General features: G+C 47.3%; 3 protein-coding genes across 3 annotated transcripts in view; 1 reads left to right on the top strand and 2 right to left on the bottom strand.

Annotated features, from left to right (window-relative positions):
• The window catches only part of LOC6539328 (putative phosphatidate phosphatase), a 59499-nt gene that overhangs the window by 10298 nt on the left and 32325 nt on the right, over positions 1-16876 (bottom strand). The gene's annotated exons all lie outside the window — the stretch shown is intronic.
• LOC6535150 (putative phosphatidate phosphatase) lies at positions 1295-3591 on the top strand. Its single transcript, XM_002095776.4, has one exon. The coding sequence runs from the start codon at positions 1827-1829 to the stop codon at positions 2829-2831; it is 1005 nt and encodes a 334-aa protein (XP_002095812.2). The 5' UTR covers positions 1295-1826; the 3' UTR covers positions 2832-3591.
• LOC6535149 (cilia- and flagella-associated protein 45) lies at positions 7229-14527 on the bottom strand. Its single transcript, XM_039374321.2, has one exon. It carries the CDS (start codon positions 8985-8987, stop codon positions 7380-7382), a length of 1608 nt encoding a protein of 535 aa, XP_039230255.1. The 5' UTR covers positions 8988-14527; the 3' UTR covers positions 7229-7379.

Raw genomic sequence — 16876 nt, 5'->3', positions numbered from 1 at the left:
AATTAGCATAAATTAACAGCAAATAGTTGCAAGCACAGCAATTTCGATGCAAATTGAGCAGTTGAAAATTGCCATAAAGAAGTCCGATTCGTAGTGCAAATACAAAGTGGCCATAAACTGGCTGCAGTTTATGCACTGCGGCTCCAGCCTCAGTTCCAGCTTCAACACTCGGAGTATGGGTCTGGCTAGTGCTGGCCCTCGCCTCCATTACTGCCGAGTCCACTCCGCCAGGTCCGTTTACTCATTGGGGTCCGAGCAACGACCTACATCAATACAAATGCTTCAAAGGCACGCAGCGGAGCAGCAAGCCGTTTTAAGTCTCGTCGGAATGACCTACTCCTATGACCACACCAGCCGAAGGAACTCCACCACACTGCCACTCTTCACTTCCATCTGCCATCTTCCGTCAGCATCCATACGCCTCGGCGTCCACATTTCCAGCGACTCAAATGCAACTCTTTCATTATGCGCAAACGGCAAGTCGCAGGCAAACAAGCCTAAGCAAACTAAGCAGAGCAAACCTTGAAACAATTCAATAGTTTCCTCATTAGTAACATTCGTGCCAAAGCCAACAGGCGAAAAGAGTAGAAGGTCTGAACAGGCGTACACTGGAATTTAACTTTATAAACAAGTCCTAAACAGATACCAATTTAGATAGTACAAAAACCGCTAAAATCAGTTACACTAAGCGAGGTAATAAAAAGTCCAAACTTTAAAAATGGAAATGATGATAACGATATTTAGTGTTCGGTATTCACTAAATAAGGTACAAGGAAGTACAAAATGCAAAATAAATCGATTGAACGTCCATTTTATTTAATAAAATAATGTAAATAGCTTTAAAGATTTTTTTTGTTAATTTGTTGAGCCTCAGTTTGTTAAAATAATTTTATATCTGGATTCAGAAGAAGGACATTCTTTAATACGCTCATCTAAGCTGCTCGGATTTTCCTATGAAATCCAACCTTACAAAATTTTTCACAGCGTACATGCGAGCTGCGAGCTGAGAGCAGCGCGGTCGTGATAAGGAGGAGTACAAGTACCATTGAAATCCAATATCAATGCGAATCGCACACAGCGCTGGAAACCTTCGCCGCGGTGGGCCGTCTCTCAGACGCAACTTTGTTTGGGTTCTCCGTTCCGAAGACCGTAGACCAGAGACTGAAGACCGTAGAGCGCGGAGCTCGGAGCGCAGACACTCCAGCGGGCCAGAGGCGAACGGCTGCTTCGAAGTCGCGGGGCAGTCGCTACCGGCAGCTCGGCAGCGATCGTCGCCTTCTCAGTCGCCTTCTCGGTCGCAGTTGCAGTCGCAGCCGCGGTCGCAGTTGTAGTCACTAGCAGCGAGCTAGGCACATTCAGCGCCGATCCCAAACAAAGCGTCAGAGCGGCCCAGAGCCCCAAAGACATCGAAACGGAGTGCGGACAAAGCGGGAAGTTCGTGTTTGCTGGGCCCGCTGCCATTGGTTCACGGTCTGCGGAAGGCGGTGCAGAGCGACGGCCAGATGACTGACGGCTGTTAGCCGTAATTCGCTAATTTCCCGCAAAGAAAATCGCCTTTGAACCCGGCCTGAGAAGTCGTGCGCGCTTTTTTCGAAAGCCAAAATCGCAATATACAACGCTCGACTAAGTGCGCAATTTGTGTGACAACCGAAAAATAAGTGAAACGCATAAACGAATGGCCACAGATACTGGGCGTGAAAAGCAGAAACAAATGTACTGTCACAAAAACCAGTGCCAAGTGTCGATGGATTGGCTCGAACCCACGCGATAAGAACGCGGCTGAAATACATAGCTCACATTAAAATATCAGAATAGCCACAGAAGTCATGCACACATTTAAGAGGGGGTTTTTTTGCTCCGATCTGAGCATCCGGTATCCCTACAAGGACTGCACGATCACTGTGCCGATGCTGCTGCTCATGATGCTCCTGCTTCCAATGCTCTTCGTTGCCGTGGTGGAGATCATGCGGATCTGCAAGCGCTTCCGCACCAGGCTCTACTTCCGCAATCTGTGGCGCGCGGAGGCCACCTTCAGCTTCGGCTTTATAGCCACCTACCTAACAACCGAGCTGGCAAAGCACGCTGTCGGGCGGCTGAGGCCACACTTCTTCCAAGGTTGCCAGCCGCGCCTCGATGATGGCAGCACCTGCTCGGACCCCCAGAACGCTGAGCTTTTCGTGGAGCAGTTCCACTGCTCCAACCACAACCTCTCCACGCGACAAATCCGCGAGCTGCACGTCAGCTTCCCAAGTGCCCACAGCAGCCTTAGTTTCTATTCGATGGTCCTGCTGGCCCTCTACGTACACGGGGTGTGGCGGGGACGAGGCGGAGTGCGAGTCCTGCGGCACGTCCTGCAGTTCGTGCTCCTCATGGCTGCCCTCTGCGTTTCCCTGAGCCGCGTGGCCGACTACTGGCACCACTGGTCGGACGTCCTGGCCGGCGGCCTTCTTGGAGTGACCTATGCCGCCATCACAGCAGCCTACGTAGGTGACCTGTTGCGGTTTCGGACCAGCACCACCGCCAGAATCCCGCCCTCCTTGAACTATAGCCACCACCTGCACCACCAACTAATGGCGGACAACAATAACTCGACGGCCTCGGCTAAGGTCCACTTTTTGGGAGCAGCTGCCTCTGCTTCAATGACCACCACTACGCCACTGGAGGACATCCAGGACTCGGATGTAGAGGACTCCAGGGACTCCGAGGAATCGCACGACTCTCAGGACTCGCAGGATTCGCACGCAGAGGATGAGGACGACAACAAAGAGGTGTACAAGCCGCAAATGTCGCGCCATGCCACACCGGTCGCCGATCTGACCCACGTCGTCTGAGACACTAAGCTGGAAATGTGGCGTATGGGAAATAATCAGGCTTATCGCCTGGCGGCTGCTATTTCGACTATTTTTCCATTTAGAAATCGAAACAAACAGAAATATGTGATAAGCGCGCGGCGCACATTTTACCTGATATGCCACTGTCCACCCCCACACTCCTCTGGCGATTTTCGAAATCCAAAGCGATCGATCGGTTGTGCAACTCCGCTGCCAATCCCGGAAATCGATACGGCCTTCGACGGCTGGTTGCTCGATGGTGATCATGAGAATTTTGGCTATGCGCTAGTATCTCGCCAAAAGAATCTGCCGCTGATATTGCAAGGCCGGATTGAGCCGCAGTATCTCGGCGAAGCTACTGGCTCTGCGCTAGCCACTTGGTTGTTTGTAAACAATACCCCACTCACGTCGCAGTCGTCGCTGCTGCTTTTGATGTGGCCAGCCCGCCAACATGGAGCTCCAGCTCCAGGCCCCAATCAGCTGCGACAATCTCTGGCAGCGACGCCGACTGCTGCGCTTTGCGGCTGATAGTGCATAAAAATAATAAATAATAATAAATGCCGCGCTTATGGCTGCACAGACTCGGGAAACCTTCGCTTGCGAGGCTGGAGGCGAGGAGCGGGATTTATGAACAAATCAATTATGTTGAGTTTAATTTTGTTATTTGTTTTATGTTAATTATGTTTGGCTACCGACAGATTTTAAGGCTTACTCTAAGTGTTTGCTCTACAGGCTGAATAAATGTTTATTGCCCAAGTGATTTACGAGGTGAAATTTTTAAGTTTGGCTCCTCAACATTTCGATTCGGCGGGGCACATTTCCAGGAAACCCCTTTGCTGAAGAAGGCTAGATTGTCCATAAACAAAGGCTTGATAAGGCCACCTATCAGATAGAAAGATAAATAAATATGTAATTGTGGTCATAATACCCCTAGAACAACACATTTCACATCGAAGAAAACGAAAATAAACATTCTTGGCCCGACTAAATGTATACGTCCCAAGCGTGTCGCGTATCTAATCGGACACATTTATTTCATAATCGCACATTCGTTCTTCCACATACCTGGGGGAATAGTCACAAAGTCTTATATTCGCAGGGCTCAACTAATGGAATGGTCTTTGGAAAGACAAGACGGGGCAAGTAGGCGCCACCTTCGGCAGGTGCACGCTCCTCCTTATCGGTCGGATTAGAAGGTTAAGGGGCGAAGAGGGTCTTCAGATGGAGCAGATAGCATCGGCAGGCTATCAATCAATACCCCTTGGCGACACTCCTTGATTGCGGTGTTCAATTTAAGACCATTTTCCCCATTGATTTCCATTGATTTGCCATGTCAAATTAAGCCGAGTTCCGTCTATTTATAATTCGCTATTTTTGTGCTCGGTCTGCTGCCCGATGCGCAGTTTCCTGTCGGTGACCCCCACAAATCCATTTTGTAGCGACACCTCTGCAGCGGACCAATCAAGCGGCTTCCTCATTTATATTGATTTTCCATTTTCAATTTCGTTTTTCCGCTCATACCGCGTATTGATATGCAAACGGACGCACGACTGATGCCGTAAGTTTGAGGCGCAATTGAAACCCATTACCCAGTCACCTAGATATGGAGGAAGCTCTTTCTGCAGATGTAGATACGGACACAGATACCGAAACCACTTTGCTCATCTGTCTTGCGCCGCTTTGAACTACCTAAGAGTATAACAGAGAGGAAATGAAAAGGGAAAGAGCTTCTGCGGCTGTGGCAGAAACACCAAGCCGCAACTACAAAGGAAAAGCCATAGGAACAAAACGCAGAACTAAAGCCGAGCAATTTATTTTTAAGCACACATATCGGAGGTAGCTCATCCCTACTCTCTACTACCGAACTATTGAGTGCCCAGGGAAGGCAGCCCGAACTGGAGCGAACTGAGGAATGGAATCACTCTGCTAATACAAAACAATTGTGTGCAATCTTGTAGATAAATTTTGATGGGAGTAAAACGGCGGAGGAGCGATGCCGAGGAATGCCGGGGAATGCAGTGCACACTAAGGCAGCTGCGTCGTACTTTTTTCCAATTACAATATCGATATTTTGGCTTTTACCTTTTTGCCCAGCACGATATTTATAAATGCCAAAGATGCCGCGACAGGAACCGTGGGATATGGCTTATTAAGCTTCGGAAGATATAAGTAAATTCGAAATTGAGTGAGTTCGGACCGAGATAAATTAGTGAGCAGAAACATTTTGTAAGGAATCTAGCTTAGATTACATTAAGTATACTCTTTTCCAAGTTAAAACTTATGCGCCTGATACAATCAGGTTCCTCTTAAATTCATAAAATATTTACCTGAAAGGCCGAATAATGCCAGCAACAAGACGATAATTATTTTACCCACAGTGTGGCGTAGGAAACCTAGAAGGTTTCCTCCGGATTTTCAGTACTTGTACCACGGTTTCTGCAGACTCCCTCGTACATCGGAGCATAGTTTGTCTCCGCTTCTCTATTGACATTTCCTCAAAACTTTTCTCATCAATTCACGTCAGGGTGTGTGTGTACGCGTGTGTGTTGGTACTTGTAAATACGACAACGTTTATTGTCATTGGAATTATTACTGCCATATGCGAGTGGCAGGCAATCCCAAGCCCAGGTTCTCGTTCAGTCTCAGACCCATAGCCCTCTGCGGGTCCCCGACATGTCGTAGGTAGGAATCTCTATGGTTGTCAGGGGAAACCTGTTTCTCGTCTGCAGCCTGTTGGGTGGCTGTATGTGGGTGTGGGCTGGGCGGTGGGGGGTGGTGGCATATCTTGGGTATTTTTTTGGCGTATGCGAAAATTTAACGAATCATGAAATACGATAATTGAACCATGCACAAGAGTTGGTCGTTGCCGTTGTCGCTAGCGGTGGCATCTCCACTCAAGCTGGAGCTCCAGCTCCATCTTCATCTTTATCTTCTCGTCTTCGTCTTCGTCTTCGTCTCCTTTCCATTGTTTGCTTGTGTACGCTCAGCGTATGTGTGTGGCATAATAAAATTTTATTGTAGCCAAAAGTTGGCTACCACTTTTTCCATGGCACCCAGGCTGTAGTTTTTCCCCACCCCATTCCCGCTCACCCGTAATTGTTTGTGCCCACCCGCGGGGAAAGTGGGTTGCTAGGGGGAGGTGGACTAAACGCCTACATAGTTGGAAATTAGCGTGATGTGTGGGCGGACTCTTCTACCGCACGCGCAACAATGTCGCTTCGTTATCAAGGCGGTTCTTTGATTTCGACTCGCCATTTACTTTTCGCTGTCAATTTAACGGCATACTTTTGGGCTGTGAATCGGCTTCGAACCAGAGAACTGCAGCGAGCCACCGGCACCCTAAGTGTACCCGCTAAACACCGGGAGTCTCCACACCCGGGTGTTTGGAGACACCCTAAATTTAGCAATGACAAACACCCGGGTGTTTTGCCACCAGGGTGTTTTTTGTACTTGCACAAAAACACCCGGGTGTCTGCTGTGCAAAGAAGTTTAGGGTGGGTGACGCGCAAGCAAGGATCGGCCGCAGGTACTTTTCTGTATGCATAAAAATTGTATGGGTGGAAGCGAGACACGGTACAAAAAATTTAGGGTGATTGGAAACACCCAAGAAAAAGGTCGTGCACATGTTTTTGCGTTTTGATGTATCTAATGTCTTAACAAAAAACAAACTTATGTATTATTAAATAATATATTATGTATATTATTAAATAGTATTTATACTTAACTAACACAATTCTATTTCTATTGTTTTTTTCATCATTTTAAAAAGAAAAATTATACATACAAAGTTAAATATGGTAATTAAATATTAAAAATTTTAACAAAGCAAATAATATAAGATATAAAAAAGAAATGTCTATTTCGTGTTGGTTAAATTTCTGTAAATAGAACGCATAATTCTACAGATTTTCGTCATAATATATTTCGTTTTTCAGTACTTAATGTACTTTTCTTTTTCGTATGTTACCTACCACAGGCACTCAAATGTCTACCAGACACCCGGGTGTTCACCAAAACACCCGGGTGTTTACCAAAACACCCGGGTGTTTACCAAGACACCCGGGTGTTTTCGAGAAAAAGGCACTTGCCTTTTTCTGCATGTTTGCCTTCTCTACCCTTCGTTATGAGTGGCGAGTGTGATCGGTACCCGCGACGTAGGGTGCCGCATTGATTCGGGTGCGCAGGCACCAGGGTGTTTGCAGACACCCGAATATTTTGACCGGGTGTTTGTATGTACCCGCGAAAACCGGTGTGAGTGGCACCCGCACTCAAAATTGTTGAGTGTGATCAGGGTGGCAAAAAATGCCACTCTTGCAGTTCTCTGCTTCGAACTTCGAACCTCTTAGATCTTTGTAGTAGTGCCTACCTACCCAGCCATGAAACGCGTTCTTGCTTGCTGGAAACAGCACTCCATCTATTAAGTGTATTTTATTTTGAAACCTTTCGAAACTAGAACTAATAGCATACTTCGAGGTGCAACATGTACCCCACTACCGGCATTCCAAGAGCGCCCGACAATAGGCAACCGTGTGGGAGTTAAGGCCTCCCTCAGCGGATCCGGTTGCGGGAGCTTTGGATGTTCTTCAACTGCTTTTCCACCTCCCGCAGATACTTTTCCGGTAGGCAATTCTCGCGCATAGTCGCGATCTTAGCGCTGATCACCTGCTGGATGTTGGCGTCCCGCTGCTTCTCTTGATCCAGCCACTTCTGCACTCTTACGGCTTCCAGCTCGGCCAGACGACGACGCTCCGACTGTTTGTCTGTCATCTGCTGGCGCAGGTCCTGGCGGTACACCTGCCGCTGAGCGTCCCGCTGACGATCCATGACCTTCTGCTTCTCCTCCTCCTCGCGCATCCGATCCATGACCTTGGCGAACTCCTCTCCGGCGTGGGCGATCTCCAGAGCCAGGCGCTGCTTCATCTCCTGGGCCTGCTGAGCCCGTGCTTCTAGCAGGTCCCGCTCAGCCTCGCGACGCGCTATGGCCGCTTCCTTTTCCCGTTGGCGGTACTCGCGCTCCACGCGGTCCCGCTCCTTCAGATACTTCAGCTCGTCGTTGGTCTGGCGCGTCTCCATGGCTTCGGCAGCTACCGTGAAGATGCGCTGCTGGCGGCGCTCGAACTCTTTTTTGGCCAAACGTTGCATTTCCTTTAGCTGGCGCTCCTTCTCCTGCTTATCGCGCATGTAGGCGGTTACACGCAGTTCAGCCAATCTCTCCTGTTCGCTTAGCATCGCCTTAAAGACGTTGGACATGTCCCGGATGCGCTGGAGCTCCTCCCGGAACCTTTGCTTGCGCAGTTGGGCAAAGGCCCGTTGCTGCTCCTCCTGGCTACGCAAGAGCTCGGTGGCGCGTCGAATGTCCTTGGCTTCGTCGGCCACCCGCTTGGCTTCCAAGTAGCGCACGTTCTCGCGTTCCGAGAGCTGCTGCCGAATCTCCTGGGCGTAGCGGTTCCGCTTCTCCACCTCCAGTCGCTCGCGCTGATCCTCTTCGGTCAGCGCTTTCTGGGCCCGTTCGTTGACCATACGTGCCAGTCGCTCATCGTCCTCGCGCAGCGCCTTGGATAAAAGGTGCTTCTCATGGATCTGCGCTTCCCGCACAGCTTTGCATTTTGCGTCGAGAATCATGCGGTTTATCTGCTTCACCTCCTGTTCTTGCTCTTGGCGGGCAAGAAAAGCGCGGCTAAGCACAGACTGCTTCTCCTCCAGGACCTCGCTGAGCAAGGTGGTTCTGCCCTCCGACGCGCCCACCCCCTTAGCCTCATCGATGGACTTGAAACGCCGTCGCGTCTCCTCAACCATCTGCAGCTGCCTGCGGTGCTTTTCCTCCTGCTGCTCAATTCTCTGCAGTTTCTCGCTTACGGTTTCTAGTTTTCCCTGATCCTTGAGACGACGAAGCTCCCCGGCACGGAGCACCACCTGTTTTGTGCCCTGATTGCGCTTTCGATCGCGTTCATTGCGCTTTAGTTGTTTCTGGTCATAGGCTGCCGACTGGTCACACAGTGGTCTCCTGAAGGACCCAAAGGGTGGGCGGAACCCACCAGGGGGCGGGCGATAGGCTGCCGTTTGGGCTCGTGCCCTGGCTCTCAGCTCATTGCACTTTTGTTGCACCTGGGATTCTGCACTGACGAATCGCACATTGGAGGCGGAAAAGCAGGGCATCCTTCTTAAAGGGAACTAGTTAATAAGGTGTTAAAAAGACGTGTCTGGAATCTATATCCTGAACCACGATTTGAGCTACAATGAGTGATACGACGGGGGGAACTGAATTCGATTCGCGTTGCTGGGACAACTTGTTTGGGTAGCAAGCGATGGTAACCTTGGTGGCCATGACGTAGCCATGCAACCCGCTATGAGGCGCAAAGCTATCTGAAAAACACTATGTTCACTCCATTGGAGTTCAGTGCCAAAATAGAGATAGCGAGTGTAGGCATCCGACAGCTCAGAATTGAAATAGGCTTTCCGAAAGCTTTTCCCTTGATTTGTTCTGACTGCCACAGCGCACCCAACCACTCTTATCTTCCCTGCCCACTGGGCGAGCATTTAATCAGTCCCCGTCCTCGTCCTCATCCTAGGTCCCGGACATCAAAAATGCAACCAAGCATAAATTTCGGGGCTCTGCGGCAGCCCCCAATGATTTATGCGCCTTGTTTAAGGACAAACATGCTTAGTCCCACCCAAATCGGTCCCTTCCTGACCAGACCAGTTCAACCCAGCTCAGCCCGCTCCAATGATGTGTGCGAATGTGTGAAAGAAGTCAGCAATTATGCGGCATAGAAAAGCAATAAGCCAACAAAATTCACACATTTTGGTCGGAGCCCAAAACTGGACATTTGAGATATCGGGGGAAGTCTCCGACCCGCACCCAACTGTCCAAATCTCAGTGGCAGCAGCATCCATCCATCCTGGCCGCCCACTGGCCAGTGCGTTGGAAAGTCTAAGCTGGCAAAAGTTTACGGCCACACATACAAATTAACTTGACCAAAGCAACAGACAGAGCCGGGAGCCACGCCCACATTGTCAAACACACACACACACACACACTCGCACACCAAAAGCATGGGGCGTGGAATGAGGATGGCTGACAGAACGTGGACTACTAGGGCTAGTTTCTGGGAGCATTGAAATCCGAAACCGAAACGAGTTCCACCCATTTCAGCTGACTTTAATAAAAAGTTTTCCTTTTTTCCCTGTTGCACACACAAAAACTTTCTCCTATATGGAATGCCTTCGCAGTTCCATTGGCCTCCACCTCCATCTGGGCCTTCTAGTTGGATGCATTGAGGCGTTAAAGTCAACTTAAGCTGGCTTGGGCCGGATTGCCTCTCGGGGGAAATCCGCAAATGTAAATTGACATTTTCGAGTGCACGATTGAGCAAATGAACGTTTTTTTTCCCCCACCACGACTCCAGTGTCCTGTGTAATGGCAGTCAAGTCGTTGGATTAGCACCGTGAACCTCCCAAGAACATGGATCGAGGAGCCCGAGGAGGATGTGGCCATGAAAAGGTCATGCATGGGCTGGTTGATTATATGCAAAAGCATTATTAGCCGGGCCACGAAGTGAATGGAGAAAGGACAGCTGGAGGACATCATTAGCATTCCTAAGTCCGAGCTCAGGCTATAATTTATGCGCTTAAGTTGTGTTCCGGTTAAGTTTAGTCCGCCCTTCCAGCACGCCTCCTTCGTTAATTAAACCCAATGTAAGTCGGCTTGTGGCCAGGGATTACGTATTAGATTAGGTATTAGAAACCTCTGGCCTTTGTCTTTCTCCCTCTCTCTCATTCTCTCTCATTCTCTCTCTATCTATCAAATATCTTTTATCTCAGTTCTTGCAGGTAAGTCTCCGCATGCGGTCCCAGAATGTAACTTATAAGTATTTTGAAGGGTAAGCAGGCCTCGGTTCTTTGATCACACCCAAACTGCAAGAAAGACAAATGTTGCTCCTTGGGAAAATCTGGCAAAATCGTCTCGTATCCGGACGGAGACGGAAACTGAAATTGACAGCGCTCAGACTTGAGCACACAACTTTCCCTGCTCCAACATGCATTTCCCAGCGTCATGTTGGGGCTGACATGGCGAGGAGGACCCAAAGGCCCCATTACAATGGCTTAGGGCCTTCAAATGCCTTTTGGCATATGATTCATTTGTGGTCCGTCGGGGAAACTTTTCCAGCAGACGCACATACATCCTGTAGCCAGTGTTGACTTATTTGCATAATTTACGGGGAAAAGAAGAATCTACTAGCCAACGTCATTCCTGGTCCTCCTCTCGACTCCAGCCTGTACTTTATAGAAATGGTAGCCTGACAGACAATCGATTTCCGGTAGCATTTTCATAAACATGCTCGAGAGATTTTTTCAAACTTTGTATGAAATACCGATCGACTGACAGCCTTCAGGTTCAGAGCACCACCCATTCGGCAGCCCAAAGCAATTCCTTACATTTCCTGTTTTCGTCTGGGGTTGAGCAGAACTAACTACTCCACATTTATTTCAAAGTATACAGATGATAGAGTGCCACACATGCACGGCTCCACATCGGGTTTTTATTCGGTGTGGTAGGAATCGTTATATATTTGACAACATATTTCGTAGCCGCGCAGTTAAACCTATGCTTTGGTCAATTTTTTACCGAAAATCCCGGTGATTTGCATCTTTTCGCACATTTTCATTGCAAATTAATTTGGGCCTTGCCATATGTTTTAAGAGCAACCTTTCCGCTGCTTCTGGGTTGATTCATGTGTGGCATATTTCTGGGCCAGATATCGAGAGTACCCAAATCCGCTGATTGATTGATCCAAATGATGCACAGACCTCTGCGCTGCATGTGTTTGCTTATTTCGGCATCGTCCTACAATCACAATCAGATCGAATCAAAGGTCCCTGAATTGGGCCAATTATTTTGCCCCCTTGTGTCAAAGTCGCCGAGGAGGAGACGACTAATTAAAATGTCCAAGTACCACTCAGAAGAAATATTATTTGACTTGATTCAAACGATTCGCTCTTTATTTGCTATCAATCAAGCACTCTGACCCAGATACGAGTATTCCGGCATGGAAATCTATTGAGAGTTGCGTGGGAGGTAGGCCAGGCCGACTGGAGTTCAATTTCCCATGATGGATGAGGTCCCGGCTGCAAGCGAAGTGGCAGCTTAAAATTCCCAACTTGCTCTATAATTCACCGGGGATTGCCCTTCAGCAATTGCATCGCCAGCTTTGCCGCAACAAAAATTCATTGGAATAAAATTTTAATCACTTCGCAAGCCGAACTGGTTACTTTGGCGGTCTCCAGGGAAGACTCGCTTCTCGCACGGGCAGCCAAAAATATAATTTATAATAAATCCAGCACACAAACAAGTCATTAAGCATATTTGGACGGTCCAGTTGGCCCAGAGATGTTCTGGCAAGGCCCAAAGCCAAGGGCCCTGACACTGGGCCACATGTAAAAATTAAATTTATGAAGACCGCAAGAAAGAATTACGGTCGAGCGCGGAATCCACGAATGCCAGATATCCATATACATGTCCCTTTGTCATATTTATGTCGGCGTTGATAAGATGTCAGGTTCTTCTGCTCGCAGTGAGTCACTTGGTCCACATCCACCTCATCGACTCGCAATTTGTCGTTAATATCTGGAGTCCGCAATAGACTCAATACCTCGCCTATAGGCAATGGATAAATGGCTCGATTTGAATTCACTGCAATGGCTTTCAGATGAATCAACTGCGAGTTCGCAGAATTCAATTGAAACGATTTGGATTCATATGCAAACGGCATAGGCCGAGAGCCCAGCGAAACCACATGCGTACGTGCGGTGCTCCGCCGGAGTCCGGAGATCCCAACACAGACTATATATGGCATTTGTATATGGTATGTAGATGCCATTTTAGATCCCCAACTTGACGTTGGCGCCGCCCATGGGCCAAGCTCCCAGCTTGGAGCCGATGACGACGACGACATTGCGATTACGTGATGTTTTAATCAATTTTTGTTTGCCGCATTCACAAATTGGCAGATTATGAAGGAGGCAGATGAAGGAGGAATGCGGGATCAGAAGGCTTCCATGTAAACAAAGTGAGCCTTGCAAGTGTACAAATAATGACGGAGCGGAGGCGAAACTGTTTATGGAAATTCACAAATGTTTTAATTGATTAACATCGGTGAAGTGTGCCGGGTAATCGTCTTCCTTTTTCGTTGCGTTTTTACTGCTGTCTTTGCATATTCGACGGGAATATGACATGTTTCTAACTGTTCATGTGCTCCAAGAAAGAGTATATGACTGCCAATCGAGCACCGGATGGGGGCAATTAAAAATGTTTAAATGAAGCATTTTTATTGAGTAACAACTTAACAGAAACAAGGCTGTGTGCGTTTTTTATCCTATTTTAAAATACAGGATTTTTAAAAATGAAAGATGAAATTATCATCTTTTCATGAACTTTGTTTGCAATCATGTTTCGCTGTTCAAAATAATAGACAATTGGCCTAAGTCAAGATTATAGGAAGGCTTTGCCTCCTCTTGGAAACCTAATTATTATAGGGGTAAAACGATATCCACCCTTCCCGCTGTTGCCATACCGTATGAAGCTTGGCTGTGGTCACTCCACTTCACTGTCCAACCCGGCGGCCCCATTAAACCAAAACCCAAACTTGACCGCCACAGCCGACAACGCCAAGCGCCTGGCAGACAACACACTTTCCCAGTGGGGACGGCACCAGCCAGTCGGTGGAGCACAGAGCCCCCAGTTGGAAAACCAATAAACAAAAACAGATGTGGAGGAAGAGGCAAGGAAAGGCACCCAAGGACTCCAAGGGCCGTTGGAAAATAAATTACATATAAAATAACTGCAATACATGTAAATAAAGGAGGCCAGCCGAGGGGCTACACCGAAGGCTGTCTTGGGTGCTCCACTTGGGACTCTTCCCTGGACTGCCGTCCTGGCCGTGTCTAGCTGACGTCAGCGTCCCATCAACTGGCAGCAGAGTAAAAAGTCAGCTCGAAAACAGTCAGCAGCCAGCAGACGGCAGTCAGCCATTGTCCTGCGAGAGTGTGTGCTTGTGACGACCAAAGGACTTCCATGCTTGCCACATGGCTGCTGTCCAGAGTAGCGACATTTTGACGGCCCCTCGAAGCAAGGGAAGGGAAGCTGAGAGCGGGGAGCAGGCAGCAGGGAGCAGGCAGCAGGGAGCAGGGAGCAGGGAACTAGACCGGAGGCCAGAAGTATCACTTGTCAGATTAATTTACGTGTTTGTCCTGCCGTCGCAGCGGAAGGAGCAACCCAAGACCTCAGACCCCTTTGCAATGCGTGCGTCCTGACAAAGAAATGAGCTGCTCCTGCTGCTGCTCTTGCTGCTGCTCCTGGTTGTATTGCCACCGCTTCTGTGGTGTTGCACATGCAAAAACCCGAAGCTGAGGCATGTCGCCGTCGCATTTGCTCGGAGTGGTGGCTCCTCAAACCGCACTCCATTCCAACCACTCACTCCAACAGGCCAGGCGAATTTTGTGTCCTTTAATATGCTGAGAATTTAAATGGACAAGCCAGGCCCCTGCCTGAGTGTGCCCACTTTAAAATTACCGAAGAACTTTTGAGCTGGTCAGGCACGCCCACTAGGAGTCGCTTTACCAAGAACTCGAGTCCTGGACTCGGACTGCCTTGTTATTTGGCATTTTTATACCCGTTACTCGTAGAGTAAAAGGGTATACTAGATTCGTTGAAAAGTATGTAACAGGCAGAAGGAAGCGTTTCCGACCATATAAAGTATATATATTCTTGATCAGGATCAGTAGCCGAGTCGATCTGGCCATGTCCGTCTGTCCGTCCGTCTGTCTGTCCGTCTGTCCGTCTGTCCGTATGAACGTCGAGATCTCAGGAACTACAAAAGCTAGAGAGTTGAGATCAAGTATACAGACTCCAGGGACATAGAAGCAGCGCAAGTTTGTCGATTCAGGTTGCCACGCCCACTCTAACGCCCACAAACCGCCCAAAACTGCCACGCCCACATTTTTGAAAAATGTTTTAATATTTTTTCATTTTTGTATTGGTCTTGTAAATTTCTATCGATTTGCAAAAAAACTTTTTGCCACGCCCACTCTAACGCCCACAAACCGCCCAAAGCTGCCACGCCCACACTTTTGAAAAATGTTTTGATATTTTTTCATTTTTGTATTAGTCTTGTAAATTTCTATCTATTTGCCAAAAAACTTTTGGCCACGCCCACTCTAACGCCCACAAACCGCCAAAAACTGTCCTTCGCACTTACACTAGCTGAGTAATGGGTATCAGATAGTCGGGGAACTCGACTATAGCGTTCTCTCTTGTTTAATTTGCAGCCCAAGGGTTGAAGGGAGAACTAATAAAAATCTGGAGTGGTGAGAATCGGGAAAATTGTCTTATAAATAATTAATTAAGAAAAACTATTAAAAACATAAATGTAAAGTTTATATTTTAGTTTTTTGAAAAAAAAATTTAATAAATTTCAAATATTATCTAAGGAGTGGCATGTAAAATCCTTCTAAATCTTCGATTCGATAATAGAACTGGACACATAATGCAGTTTTTCTTTAATGTGCATCTATTGAGCCCACTGTCCTGATGCCTTCCTGCTGCACTCATTCCCTCTGACGCAAGTTTTAATTTATGCAAATTGTTTCTATTTGTTGTCCTTGTTGCTGTTATTTTTACACATGTGTTCGTTTCTTCCTATCCCCAAGCTCCTTTCTTGCCCAACTCAGCTCTCTCTCGCTCCGGTTCGTATGTTAATGTTTGCGTTAGAATTTAAATTTCTGCCACATCCCCATCAGAAGACCCTCTTCGCACTCCTGCTGCAACTCCGGTACACACAATCAAATTCAGCCTCCCCGCTCAGTGCGCTTCGATGCCATCGATAAGGATAATGGAAAATTTATTAGTTTAATTGAATTTCTAAGGCGGAAGTTTTACGTTTACGTAATGATATCGCCCTCGTCCTTTCACATCCTTTTGCATGCCAGGACACGGGCTCCTTGTTGTCGATGGTGGCTGCGGTGGCTTGTGCACTTTGTCTCCAACTACCCCCAAAAAAGTGTGTGCGCCTTCCTTTTAGTTAGGGGTTTCGTTTGGTCCGATAATTTATTAATGAATGCATTTGCCTACCTCTTTTTGGCCCCAGCCAGACGGCAAATGAACTTCCACACAGTAGAAAAAGCCGGTTTTCAAACGGTAATTTATTTTCAAATGGTTTAAAAAAATTTTAAGAAAAATGATAAATGATTAGATAAGAGTTGCACGGCTCAAAAAACTTTAGCTTAGCTTTGTACAAATATGTATCGATATTTTCTTTCTATGTGTTATATGTTAGAAATTCTATATGTTAGAAATTTAAAATTTTGTTAGAGCTAGATGTTGACACCCGTTACTTGTAGAGTAAAAGAGTATACTAGATTCGTTGAAAAGTATTTATCAGACAGAAGGAAGCGTTTCCGACCATATAAAGTAAATATTCTTGATCAGGATCAATTTCCGCCCACAAACCCCCAATAGTGCCACCCGCACACTTCTTAAAAATGTTTTTCATTTTATTATTGCTGATCTATTCAAATGCCAGACAAATGTCGAAATTTCTCGTGCACTTGCACCAGTTGAGTATCGGGTATCTGATAGTCCCCGATTATCTCGACTATAACGTTCTCACTTGTTACTCGTAAAGTAATAGGGTATACTACATTCGTTGAAAAGTATGTAACAGGCAGAGGGTAGCGTTTCCAACCATATAAAGTAAATATTTTTGATCAGGATCAATTTCAGCCCACAAACCGCCCAACAGTGCCACGCGCACACTTCTTAAAAATTTAAAATAGAGTAAAAGGGTATACTAGATTCGTTGAAAAGTATGTAACAGGCAGAAGGAAGCGTTTCCGACCATATAAAGTATATAAATTCTTAATCACTAGCCTAGTCGATCTGGCCATGTCCGTCTGTCTGTCCGTATGAACGTCGAGATCTCAGGAACTATAAAAGCTAGAAAGTTGAGATTACATACATGCATACAGACTCCAGAGACATAGACGCACCG

Source organism: Drosophila yakuba, chromosome 3L (genome assembly GCF_016746365.2).
Source record: "Drosophila yakuba strain Tai18E2 chromosome 3L, Prin_Dyak_Tai18E2_2.1, whole genome shotgun sequence".
NCBI lineage: Eukaryota > Metazoa > Arthropoda > Insecta > Diptera > Drosophilidae > Drosophila > Drosophila yakuba.
This window is presented reverse-complemented; position numbering and strand designations above follow the sequence as displayed.

Coding starts and splice junctions, on each gene's coding strand:
- LOC6535149 (XM_039374321.2), bottom strand. CDS start 8,987: ATGCCCTGCTTTTCCGCCTCCAATGTGCGATTCGTCAGTGCAGAATCC.
- LOC6535150 (XM_002095776.4), top strand. CDS start 1,827: ATGCACACATTTAAGAGGGGGTTTTTTTGCTCCGATCTGAGCATCCGG.